The sequence below is a fragment of the Linepithema humile genome, chromosome 4 (assembly GCF_040581485.1).
Source record: "Linepithema humile isolate Giens D197 chromosome 4, Lhum_UNIL_v1.0, whole genome shotgun sequence".
NCBI lineage: Eukaryota > Metazoa > Arthropoda > Insecta > Hymenoptera > Formicidae > Linepithema > Linepithema humile.
This window is the reverse complement of record NC_090131.1, coordinates 4,630,412-4,644,270: the sequence shown is the minus strand read 5'-3', so window position 1 is coordinate 4,644,270 and position 13,859 is coordinate 4,630,412. Positions and strand designations below refer to the sequence as shown.

At 41.0% G+C, this 13,859-nt stretch overlaps 1 protein-coding gene across 4 annotated transcripts in view; it reads left to right on the top strand.

Annotated features, from left to right (window-relative positions):
- Nucleotides 1-13,859, top strand: part of Sesn (Sestrin) — a 173,299-nt gene that overhangs the window by 16,909 nt on the left and 142,531 nt on the right. For 2 of the 4 annotated variants that reach the window (XM_067353350.1, XM_067353352.1), the window contains exons 2-5: nucleotides 5,504-5,845; nucleotides 6,596-7,109; nucleotides 9,002-10,100; nucleotides 13,779-13,844. In XM_067353350.1, the coding sequence (XP_067209451.1) occupies nucleotides 6,859-7,109; nucleotides 9,002-10,100; nucleotides 13,779-13,844 (1,416 nt within the window). In that variant the 5' untranslated portion in view covers nucleotides 5,504-5,845; nucleotides 6,596-6,858. The remainder of the gene's footprint in view (nucleotides 1-5,503; nucleotides 5,846-6,595; nucleotides 7,110-9,001; nucleotides 10,101-13,778; nucleotides 13,845-13,859) is intronic. The other 2 variants (XM_012366505.2, XM_067353351.1) reach the window with 1 other exon arrangement.

The window sequence follows — 13,859 nt, the reverse complement described above, 5'->3', positions numbered from 1 at the left end:
ACTGATACTTTTTTATTATTACGAATGTTAAAAAGAAGCATGAAGGACACAAAAACTTATTATTCCAGAAATATAAATGTGGCAGCTTGCTAAAATGTATTTTGAACTAATAAGAGTAGCATATTTTTTCCGCATTCATAATATGAATTCAAAAGATGGATTAAATAAATTTTAATATATGAAATAGAGATAAATTTTCGAATATATTGTAATTAATTTTGCGCTACCGTGCTTACGGCTCTTATTTAGCTTATTTTTAATTATTGTCATCAAAAGAGCTTTTGTTTGCTGCAAATGGCGATGCAAAATAATATATTAGAAATATTGTATATTTTTGTTTCTGGCGGAGATATAGAAAGCGATATGATAATTGCATGCATTTTTTAACGCGCCGTCTTTGATCCTTCATATATATTCATCACCACCTTATTATGCCGTTCGTGTTTCGGATCGGAGAATCAATGTTGCATTCATGAAGATGGGTCATCGCCTCTCGAACGTGCATCCGCAAACGTTCTGCGGATGATGGTCGGATTTTATGGCCGCCACGAATCGGAATGAGTGATGCTTATGGTTCGGATTCCCGTTTAATCTTTTGATTTCCAACTCTTAATCATGACAATAAATTCTCCCATAAATTTCTTGTCAATATATTGTTACAGATTAACATGTTCAATTAAAATATCGGAGCGTACGCTTTTTAAGCGGCTAAAACCAAAATGTTTTTCGCGAATTAAATTAATGATTTGGAAATAACAATTTCATCTGTTTAAACTGAAATAAACTTTACAAAGTTTTGATTTAAAATTTAATTGCCGAGACATTTTCTCTGAAAATCTCAAAGTTTTTTTTAAATCTTTTCCGAGGAAATTGGCTCCAGATTTAGGAAGCGACGTTATCACAGTTTTCTAGTTAGAAAAATCTTCCTGAGATTTCTGAGATAGCATCGCGGCGCTTCTGTGCAAAATTGGGCGACCATAAAATTACCCGGGGTCCTGCGCGTCGCGTCGGGAAAAAGCTCGGGCTTTAGCGAAGCGAGCAAGGGCTTTCTCGCTGTTCTTCCGAGCCGTCGAATGTTATCGGCGTTCTCTCGCGTGTCACAGAGCCGTAAAAGCCGACTCGGCGGCGCTTTTACAATTCGCGCGCTAACCACCGAGCGGCATCGGGGCCCGTAACGGCCGCGCGCACTTAGCGAGCTTTTTGTCGTGCGGCGTGTTATCATCGTGCGATCGATCTCGTTCTCCGACGAAGACGAGTCATACTTGACTACAGTTATCTACGGATGAATTTCGGAGGTAGATACGCGTGCGTACACGCGATCACCGAGACAAGATTATTTATTTTCGCTGTTTACGTAAATACCTTTTACACAAAAGTACTTAGGCACGAATCCCTCAATTGAGAAATAGAAAACGTATTACTTTTTAATGGCGTAGCGTAAATGTCTTTAAAAAATATGGTTCTGCGTGGATTGCAAGTGACACGCTATCGTATCAGGTACTACCTCCTTTGCGTTCTTAGCATTGTGCATGTTGGTGCCAGGCGACAGCGTGCTAGTTCGATTCGCGAAAATAATCCTGATGGTGCCGTTTTTGTATAGCGTGAATCATTTTTTATTGGATTGTCGAAGCTGAACTTGCGTTTCTTTCAGTGAAGGACATATGAGGTAATGTGCTTACTGTGCAGTAGCGGACTATCGAGTTTTTAGACATATGTAAAGTATTAAGTATAAGTAAATACGTTGGAAGAAATTTCGTTCTTAATTTAATTATACAATATTAAAAAGTGCAAGGAAGATATTAGTGAAAAAGATTAGAAAAAAAACAGAAACGATAAAAAAACGGGTATGAAATAGGAATAACAGATTGTCTTTTATACGGGTTGAAGAGTACGTATTTATATTGATCGTAAAACTCATAAATGACGGAGAAAGAACATAAATCAAGAACATTAAATAAGAAATTGTCGTTCGTGATCTCGTGGGGATTATGACAAAGAAGTAACGCGCAAATTCACCGCTGCTCGTATGCATCTCTCAAATTAATCCCATCTGCGATGCTCGTGTTGCTCGTAAATAAGCAGTCCTTACCGAGACAATCCCGCGGCCATGTGCGGATCGTAACGATCGATCGGGCCATAAAACTCGTTCCTCGGCGACGCAAAATAAATTCCGCGCTCGAAATTACGATGAAATATTTCATTTCCGCGGGCGGTCGATCGGTCGAGCGGGCGGGCTGCGTTTAATCCGCTTCTGTTCCGTTCCGTTTAATTTGCTTAAACGAGTCGCGCGCGCGATCGCTTTATCGCCTCGCGTTCTCCGACGTGCCCTGACCATCCTTATATCACGAGAGACAAAGCGCGCACGGTGTACATCGTGAATGCACGGCGACGCGCGAGCATGCGGTAGCACGGGATCGCGGCATTAATAATTCATACTCCGCGCGCGAGCAGAGTGTGGAAGGGTTAGACTTCTGGGCGTTATAAATATTTAGATCGTCATGGAGATCGCGAGCGCACTTGGGGAACGAAGCCAAAAAGACGAGAGACCGCACAGAGAGGATACAACGAGATGGAAAATACGTGGACCAAAGTCAAGAGAGGATTATTTAGGATTATTTCCGTAGAAACTGAATGAAGTCACGCGACAACACGATAACGTGTACACACAAGTTGTCCGAGACTTAGCGAGTCAATATTTCATTGCGAGTTCTTTTTTGAGCAATTTAGGCCTTATTTGTCTCAATGAAAACGTCGTTTGTCACGAATTCGGTCGGATCGTCAATTTCTGCCTTAAATATTGTATTAATGATTGCGTAAGTTTTTGTGTGAGATTATGCCTGTGGTTATTGCTGACGTCACGTTAAACACATGTTCGTCTTGGACTTCCTGTTAAAGTTCCACGAATAAATCACGCGATTTTTTTTTCACGGAGAAGCACAATAATTATTATAATCGTTCTCTTACTTGGTATGTGTAATGCAAAAAAGTATATCACTAAATGGAATATTCTCATTGCCATTGATTATCGACAGTTATAGACTGATTAAATATAGTCTTCTCAAGCGCGATGTTTATACGGCAATCCATTACTCACAATCGCTGACATTTTTGCAAAAGTCTCTTTCGAGGGGAAACATTATCTCGCGTTCCTCGAAATTGCTTTTTGTGCCGCGCAGGAGAATTACAACTTGCGCGAATATTGTAATTAAGAGCCGGTGCCTGGACTGGTTCTGATTACGTTCGATCATTCTCTTGATTATACGGGAGCGAGACGGTTGGATGTCAATTAAATCGTTTGCTTATATATATTGCATACACAATTTTTTTCATAATAATCACTTATAAACACACTTTTGAGATTCGCATGCAGTTTCTGCGTGACGCGTTTATACCGGTAAATTGGAATTAAGTTGTCTTCAAAAATTGACGGCAATTTCGGCTGTCTCGTCTCTTTTTTTCTTTATTCCCTGATATTAATCTCTTCTTATATCAAATTATTATTAATTTTTTATATTGAATATTATAATTTTTTGTATATTTTGAGTACATATAATATAAATGTAAAATATAACAGAAATCAGAAACGCACAACTAAGTAGCTAAATTTAGACAATTATATTTTTATATAGAAATTTTATGTTTATTGCCGGTAATAATTGTACAATCTTTCGAAAGTTCTGTGTGTCATTCAATATTACGATAAAGAATACTCAACACTCGCTCTCTCTCTGATAAAAGTAGCGGTAAAAGTGCATTGCTAATGTAAAAATTAAATACAAAATGTTACGTGTATACACTTTGGCCAATGCGTTACGTAATGTGAAACACTATTAATTATGAAATAATTTTCCGCAAATTACATTTCCACATGTATAGTATGCTGATGGGAAGACTTTCGAAAAGCTTCGTTAGCCGATCGACGATTTTGCATTATCGCAGCAATAAGAAATCGTAATGCATCGTTGATCTGTTTATATTGATTCGATAATGAACTAGTTGAATCTATTACCGGCGCGATATTGGGAACGGGCGAGAGTGAATTTCAAGCCCGAGTTTCCGAGGGACAGAAATAGCGTTGAAAACCGTTTTCCCTCCGCAGAAACTCTCCGGCGGGAAACGTCGTCGAGCGTTACAACTTACAACTCGTCCGAGGCCTTTTCCAACGACTTGCGCAATAAGAAAATACGCGCGTATGAAATAAACTCGTGAATGCGTCTTACGCAATCGCGCAAGTGCACCGTGAGACTGAATCTTAGAATCAAATTTCTCTCTCTCTCTCTCTCTTTCTCTGTCATTTTTTAAAATAATTTCATTATACGTATATTAGCAATACCTTTTATATCCTTAGGCCATTAGCTCGACTGGCACAAAATCGTCGTATTGATCCCCCGTTTTGTGAGAATGCATCTTTCGCATTTCCTTTCCGATACTTCATTCCCTCGCGATCCCTCGATAAATTGCTATCCTGACGCGACCTTTCTTATTTCCTGACCTCGGAACCTTGACCCAGGCTTTCTCTCACGACAGTCGATCAATCAAATGGTAGACTATACTCATACTACAATATTGATTAATCGCGCAATTCCGACGAAATTAAGGCAATTAATTAATCGCCACTTTTAACGTGCATTATTACTCACATGCGAGAATATCATTTGCGCTTAATGTACGATCGAACACCCAGTATACACACCGCTGCTTACATAAACTGCTAACTCAACTGGCCGCTCTGAATCATCGGACATTAGTCAGCAAACGTCGGTGGAGCAGAATTATCAATCTTTACGTTAACAAAATGCTCGTTCCCTCTGCAATTTCAATGTACGAAATGATCGGCGATATTACGCGCGATTAAGTGTTGCATACTCACTTTACAATTTTTTCTCGCGTGCCGCCGCAGCGATAGGAAATTAAGCCGACGTCGGAATTAATCCATTTCATTTCGCGGGGTTGCGAAAAAAATCAATTGTACGGCGAAATATGCCGATTTCCTCCAAGGTTCACGAGTTACGGGCTTCTCGATTGCCGTTGCATAATGCTCGAACGGCCGAACGATAATCCGCCGCCTATTACCGTACCATTGAAAAGTGTTTCCCTATTAGAGAGAGGCAGCCCCTTACGCCCTAACGTATTACATCCATCCGGCGTAAGAGCGCGCGAGATCGATCGCGGCACATTAGGCGGCGGTAAATTGAAGTTCAATACGGTCACGATGAAATCACTCGGCGGAATGCGCGCTTTTGCCACGTCATAATCTGTCTTTTTGCCGCGCGCAGTTTCATTTCCTCCTTCCCTGATCGATGCCGATCATTTCGCCTTAATGCGACGGTGCTTTCCGAGTTTTACCCCACATTCATTTTACGAAGGGGAGAATCTGCCGGAGAAAAAATGGATTTCGTCTATATAGAGGCAACTTCCTTTTCATCTTGCTCGCGCGCGCAACGTGCCCCGGGAATATTTTCTCTGCGATTTACCTCACAGTCTTCCTCCCCTCTGTTTTCAGATTAACCTGTGGAATAAACCAGCGCGGAGGAAAACGCGAGTAGACTGCGCTATTCGTTCGCAAGTTTCGCGATAGATTCGGCGGAGCGTGCGGTCAAACGATGTAAAGGGAAATGTAATTTGCTCGATAATTTCGTAGTACTGTTGACACGGAAGAGAGAAAGAGGGAGGAGGACAAATCGTGTAATCGCGCAAGCGCGACGGAGAGAGCGGAAGAATAGAAAAGAAATAGAGAGACGTGCGATAGGAAAAGCAAGAAGAAAGAAGAGGAGAGGCGCGTCGCGATCGATCGGATCCGATCGGATTAAAACTCTCTCCCGGTCGATAGTTTCCTCCTTGATAGGTTCGTCAGAAAATTGTCCGGATCACCTCTTTATTCCCTCGGTCTCGATAGATCGCCTCGGTGTTGCGGCCGACGTCTTCTGTCTACTTTCTATCGCCCTGAAACGTATCCCGAGGTACATCGCCTAGCCGCGCGGTAAAATCCTCCGAGAAACGAGTTTTACGGCCGATTCTCTCTCGACGAAACGCGACGAAACGAGCGTAATTACGCGAGGATAGTACCGCGCGCGCGCGCGCGATCTACTCGTGCGCCGCCTCTTCCTTTTTTCCTTCGCTCTACCCCCTCTCCAAACCGTCTTCGCTTCGATTAGAAGAGGAACGAGGCTTGCAAAACGGGAACGTCGGGAGTGCCGTTTAATCGCGGCGGCGAACAATCATCGATCGAGCCGAACGATCGATTCGACGAAGGCGCGCGATCTCGGAAACTATCATTTGTTCGCTCGAAAGACATTATCGCGCGGTGGTTTTGTCACCGGCGGAAGCAATTCAGATGTGGACGTTTTGTAGCCGGCGATTTCAACGCAATTGTTTTCGCGCGAAGTTACATAAATTGCCGAATCAAAAAGAAAATTGAAACAAAGGCAACGAATTGAAAAGGGGGGGAAAAAAAAATTTATGATTACCGGATCGCGTCCTCGTTTTCCGCGTTTCATCTTCGCGAGATGGGAAAGCGAGAGAGGCGATCTATGAGGTCGACCGAGATTAAAACAGACGGAGCTTTGACGACAGCGTGCGCTATTTTCTGTTACAGCAGCAGCGATCGTTCGCGCCGTTTCGAGGGTGGGTTGTCCGACGAGCTCGCGAAATAAGTGAAGGAGGAAACGGGCGTATCGGAAGGAAGAAAAATACAGATATCCCGTCGAGTCCATCGCGCGCTGTTTATCCTGGGAATCGAGCCGAGCGCGCGGGCGCCTCGATACTCCGTGCAATTGCGCCAACGACGAAGGAACGGAAGCAAGATCCTGGAAGGATCGGACGGAAGGAAAACAACGTACGCGATACACGAGGGAGGATATGTATCGGGAGCCGAACAGTTCGTCGGGCAGCGGCGCGTCTACCAAGGGCGACGAAGTCGAGCTCGTCAGTAGATTCCTGGCGCCGCTCTGCGCCAGGGACGAGGCGGCCAGGAACATCGCTCTGGCCGCGGCCAGGACAACCGTCGAAGGATGGCTGGGTGGCGTCGGCAGTCCCAATCGCTGGGAGGACGTCGACGACATCGAGGACACCCAGAACGCGGTCGGGAAACTCTGCAGTCAGGACGGAAGGTAAGTGTGTTTGTATATATTTGTTTAACTGTAGAATCATTTCTTCGTTCGAATTTATTTTGACAAATTGGGCAATATGAAATATTTCGTTCTTATTTTAACGCTATTAGGAGAAAATAATAAATTGTCGTTGTCTAGGAAATTTTCTAAAGGTTAAAGAATATTGTTTATTAATTGTAATCATGTGTTGCTTCAAATATATTTAGAGAACTACGTGCAGGATTGTTGTAAAACACTATATTGGATCGATATAACATCGCAGAGGGTTAAAGATAGACGTTATAAAAATACCGCTCCTTTCGAATAAAATTATATTGCATTGTGAGGGAAAAGTGATATTCGATTTTATTTATTTTTGCTTATTTTTAATTATGAAGCGAAATATTTATATTTCTGGTCCATATTACATATTGTTTTCAAGTTTATTTGCTTTTCTGCAATTCGTATTAATTGTTTATTTTTTATTTTTGCGTCATTCTATCTGTGACTACTAATATAAATTTTTATGAGGAAAATGTCGATAATTTGAAATGAAATTATATATTAATAATGAAAAAGTTATATTTTTGTTCTTTATAAACCATTAATGGACCAATGTTAAATTGCGGTATTTTTACTGCGATAAGTTGATCTTTTGAATATCAATAGCTTCAGAATTATACAAACGCCGCTCGCCATTGAATACTTTTATTTATTTGCTAAATATTCGAGTCTAATGACATGTTACAATAAACTCAATCATTTTATTTTCTATTTTATTAATTTGTTATGGGCATCTAGCAAATAATGTTAAAATTATAAGAATTATAATTGTATTAATGAAACAACTTCTAAAAGTGAAGGTCAACTTAATTATTCGCTGCTTAATTATTGCAATTAATTAGCTGAAAATGAGTCCAAGGAAGAGTCGAAAGTTTCTGTGTTTAGATTTCCAACGAAACAAATTGAACCACGCAAAAATCAACCGTTAGCACGCACTGACCTTTACCTTTGCCATTCGCGTTTCAACATAACGACACTACTATTAACTCGAATAACTTTGACTTGACTTGAATTATTCGATCTAATTAATTAACGATCGATCAATTAACGATTGTCAAATAACAAATAATACATGTGGTATGCCGTGTAATTAATATTTCCTAAAATAATCTTGCGTATTATTTCGATCGAGCAAATATATTTAATTGGTGCAAATATTTCGTTCCGTGCTCTCTCGGCAAATTATTAGTTCGGGATTTAATATCAGCATTCAGTCACGCAAACACGTGAAGTTCGACGCGAACGCGGCAGTTAAATAATCACGAGCGGTTCATTAAAATGTGCACGTTATGGGGATTAATAATAAGCGCGGAGGGGAAATTATACTCGTTTAAGCTACTAACTGCAAGAAACGAATATTGCGAATCTGCCGTATCTCCCATCTTTTTCACATAAAATTTATTACAATTATCTTTTATTTCAACTCATTAAAGTCGCGGAGCGTTTTTCTCGCAAGACACTTTTAACTTTTAAATCAACGCGAGAGAAAGTTGATAATAGATTATATAATTATAGAAAGATTGGATATTGAAAATCGATGCAATTAAAAATAATCGCATTGAGAAAGTCGCGGGCAAAAGGGCGGCCAAAGAGGCGAGTAAATTGCCGATCATCGATCATGACGAATTTGAATAGTAATAGCGTTTTTGTGGAAACAGGCGGCAATTTATCTTCCTCCGATTGTGTGTATTGTTTGTGCCCGCATTATCTAACAAGGCCACTCCAAATTACTTTACGATATTATTGCTCTTGCGGTTTATTCAATGGCGAGAAGTGTACTGTGTCAGTCTAAACAATTGATAAGTCGTACACGCATAGGCTTCTAATCGATAATTTGTCTTTGATTAAAGATACGATATGAGCGTGGAGCGGTCGCCGACAAGGTCGTCACCGAGGAGCATGCATCAGCAGCAGCTGCTGCAGGACACGTTCCGGACGGAGGGTTTCTTCCCGCAGAGCGTGAACGACAACCCGGCGCCCTTTTTCGACGAGAATAATCCGGAGTGCTCGTTCGATTGCGTGGACGGTCGCCTGCTGAACGAGAGGCGAATCCGCGAGCGGTACGCCGGCGGCGACGGCGTCGAGAGCTGCAGGTCCGGCCACTCGACGTCCTCGGACGAGGGTAGCAAAGGTTTCAAGATCGAGGGTAGATGCCCACGCTTCGGGTCGAGTTGCGAGAGCGAGCGGAAGTATCATCCAGGCTCGTCGTCGAGTGACAGGTCGACGAGCGACGACTATTGTTCCAGCAGGACGAAGAACAATTATGTGAAGGTGAAGGGCGCCAAGCAGAAGCAGCTGGAGGACGACGAGCTCGACGCGGACACGCGGATTTACGGCAAGAGCCCCAAATTTGACGATAATCTGAGCGGCCTCGCGTCGTTCGACTGCCGGAATCTGAATCGCCGAGCCAAGATCGCCGGCGGCGACCTGCTGACGCACGAGCAGTGTCGATACTACGACGGCGCCGGCGACGACAACAACGTGTCTTTCAACGAGAGCGAGGTGGCGCGCAGCGACGGGGTCGTCTTCAACACTCTCGACGGCTTCGAGAATGAAAACGAGTCCGCTTACCGCCAAGACATGAACTTGGAGAACCGCGAAACGGTGGTCTGCGAGGACATTCCGGAGGACAACCGCCGGGCGCAGCAGGATTATCTGCGCAAGAACGACGAGAGGAAATTCAGCGCCGGCCAGATCAAAAGGCCGCTCTCGCAGGACGAGGACGTGTCCTCGAAGAGCGGTAGGGTGCTCGAGAGCCCGGAAGTCACGCCAGGTGACGTCGGCAGGATGCTGAATCTCGGTAACGCTCTGGACGGACCCAGGCAGGCGCAGGCCAACAAGTACCTCAGCCTGGTCACGCTACACCTACCAGTGATTCTCAGGCTCAGCGTCAACTGTCCCTTTCAGAACGTTAGGATCAAATGCGCGGAAATTCTCCAAATGGTGAAGGTAAGAAACTCAATTTATTCGGAATTTCTCGAATTTGGCCGATGTGCCAAATAATATATATTCTTCGCGTTTAAATAAATCCATGTTTACATTAATTGGCAACCATTTCAAATTAGAGTTCAGGGTTAGAGCTATTTTATATTGCAGCACTATGTTGCGAATTTGTTTCAGTTCTCTTTTTAGTATCTAAGAGTTTGAAATTTTATAACTTAACTTTAAATTAATAACTAAATTTTTTCTCAACGAAGGTCCCCGAAATCGATTTATTTTCGACTTTTCTCTTGTCTCGTGTTGATTCTCGCAATTTTTGAGAGATGTGGAGGAAGTTGCAAATAAAAGAATCTTATATTGACACGTTATTGTTCGCGGTTATCTGTGTGGATTTTGACGGGTATTAAATACCGCACTGTGTGCCTTGAGTCAGAGCACACGGGACATTCTGCAGGAAAAAGAATCTTCGCGAAACGACCGACGATGCGAGAGATAACGGATAGCCTAGATGCGGCAGCGGCCGTGCAAAGTTTCATGGTCTCGGCAGAAGTCTCCGGAGAGCAAAAGTTTGCACTCGGCCGAAATTCTTTTGCAATGGTCCCGCTGAAGTTTGCATTTGCCCGAACATTTCTCATCGCGTATCCACGTGCTTAAAGTTTATTAGGCAACGCGCATCAAAGTTGCAGACAGTATAGTCGGCAAACTCAAAGAACATACCGACACGCGTACATGTAGAATATTATTCTAGAAGTTATTCTAGAAATATCATACTGTTGCAAGAGAAATAAACCCTCTAATTGTATAACGTAAAATTATTTCTACAATTCCTGTTGCAAGTAAAAATTAAAAACATCGCAAGACGTTAATTTTTATTTGTCGCGCTCTTTCTGCGAAATTTAAAATTACTCTAAATTAATTGGAATTTATTAACTTCAATTTAAAATTGAACGAAAAATATTGTACGATCCACATTTTGGTGTCTGAAGCTTAAAAATATTCAGTTTTCTTACTTTAACGAAAATTTGAAGAAAATTTTCTCACGTTTATTGAATCATCCTTAATGTTTTACTGAAATGAAAATTAACTCGTAAATCACCGATATCACAGTTCTGGTGCAAACGCCGCTCTCCTCATTTGGGAACTCCGTGACTTGTAGAGGAAGTGCAATAATTCTGAGATACGCTGTATACATTCCGCGGCGGAATTGAGATTGTCCAGAATATTTCAAGCTTTATCTCTCCAGCTTTGCGGCAATTTATCCGACTCCTCCGCGAAGAGTAACTGCCGTGCGTGATTCTTACGGTGCTGTGACTCTGTATCCTTGCTCTTAACGCGCCGCTGCTTTATAGTCCTGCTAATAAATAAACTACCGCGAGACTCACCTTGCCAAGTCCCGCGGCGGCTATTCGCGCAGTCCGTACAATCGCGAGTAGCCGCTGATTAACTTTTGCATTCAAGTTTTATCTCTTTAGGAGAAAATTAGAACTTTTATTATTTGATCTTACATATCACAGAGTAATATAGTAACTTTAAAACTTGCGGGAGCGCGACAAATAACGATTAAAATCGTGCAAGGACTTTTACTTTTTACTCGCGGCAGGAACTGCAATTTCAAGATACACTGCAATACTTCCTATCTTGAAAATCTTCCCGAAAATCTAGACGAACTTGAAATCTGGACAGTGATTGATGACGGGCGAAGTAATCGTCCTTAATTCAAGCTTAAAAATGAGTGCGTGAGAATAATCCGACGATGGATACGCTTATGTATAAAAAATAAACCAGATAGGAGTAACCGCCGGCTATATTAATGGACGTGTTTTGGCTAGCTATTTGGGAGGTGTTTGAACCACACAGTCTAAAAATATCCCGTACCTAGGCAGGTCGTGGTTAAAGCAACTTTGGCCGATCATGGAGTCGCTCTCTCTTCTTCCGAATTCTACGACAGTCATTAATCTTATTACGGCGCTTAATCTTCCCGGGAGATCACGGTGAAATTGACTGCGCCAATGCGATCGAGAAAAAAAGAACCTGACAATATCTCGGCAATATTATTCTGCATGTTGATTGCTAGCAATGAACGCGAACGCACGCTATAAATGCATCGTAAATATCAGGCGAGCGAGAATCGAGGCGATCGGTATGGTTAAAAAACGTTTCCGGCTGCGTCAACTATTATTTTAGTGTCACTCTCTTTCTCGGACTTCACTTGCAAGGACACCGCGCGCAAAATAATACACTCGGAGCTCGCTTGTCTTTAGTGGTCGAAAGTAGATCGCAAAAATAATATACCTTTGAGATCTTGAGATCAAAGTAACACATACGTTTGCCTTTTTTTTTTTAAATTTCTCACACTATTATAAACTACTGTGAACAATTTTTAGAATAGAATGAAGCTGAAAAAACAGTAAAAATACATTATTTTTTTTTGTTAATCCAGTGTCGATAGTTTTGTGAGGTTGATTAATTTTACGTGTATTTGTAATTGCATTTATTTTCCAATAGCATAAATAGAATCGTGACTTCAATTTAATTATCTCGTACAAAAGATATTTAATAAAAGGCGCGAGACAGGGGCAAATGGATGTAGAAGATAACAGTGCACGAATTCAAAAACGTAATGGATTTTTTTTATCCATTTAACAACAAAAAGCGTTAGACTGCGCGTAAGGTGAATAGAATTCGCTGTTTCGACCGACGGTTATGTTCACCGATATTGTCACACTCGAGGTCGATCGATACGACTTGTGTGTAAAGCTTTACACATAGTACAGAACGGTTTTCAGACACGAAGCCGGTAGAAACCCAGGAAAAGGTGACTTTACATGCATAACATTGTATCGTATCGCGCGACTCCGATAATCACGCATAACTTGTGAAGTATCTCTAATTATCTTACCTTTCCGTGGAGTTGAATATTTGCGTAGATAATAATATCCTTCTATAAATACAGAAAATAATATTTCAAATATTTGTAAATGCGAAATTTCAGTTGCGATATAATATGATTAAATGTACACTGAATTTGTATTTATTTTCGTAAATATTAATAATCCGTGTAATCCATATATATTAATAATTCGGAATAAAATATTAATTAATATCTTTTAAAGGATTAAAGATACATAATATTATGAGGTTTTGGTCATTTTGAAATTATAAATTAAAGCAATTATTTAATTATTGGAATGTCAGTATGTTTTTTTCTCAATTTGCTAATTTCAGTAGCATAATTTATACACGTAACATTATAACGTACAACATAACAATTTTGAAAATTTATAATTAATTAATATTACAGTGAGAGACAAATATCTGATGAGAATAAAAATTTTATATTTCATAAGAAAGTTATATTTTTATTTGCTATTTTTTTAATATCGTACTTTTAATTTTGTTGTACCAAAATGTCATCTTTCTTAGTTTTTTATTTTGATGAAAACTTAAAAAACGTTTTACAATATTTATTTATAGTTATTTTTTACGTAACGTGTCGAAAAAGAAAAAGAATTCATTCAACGTGGAACTCACGCTCTACCTACCGACTGATTGTGAATTAACTCTTAGGAGTGTCCCCTCTTGTTTTGCTAGTTTCGAGGGCAATGTCAGACGCAATACATACAAGAATACGTACGTGTAAGAATACAGATTGTGTGGATTACTGCAGAAGTTGATTTTTGGTTACAGGATAGAGGACTTCCAGTACCAGTGCCAGCTTTCGATGGACCCAGTGCCTTCGTTCCTCTCGCGGAGGTAAGTAACTTTGCA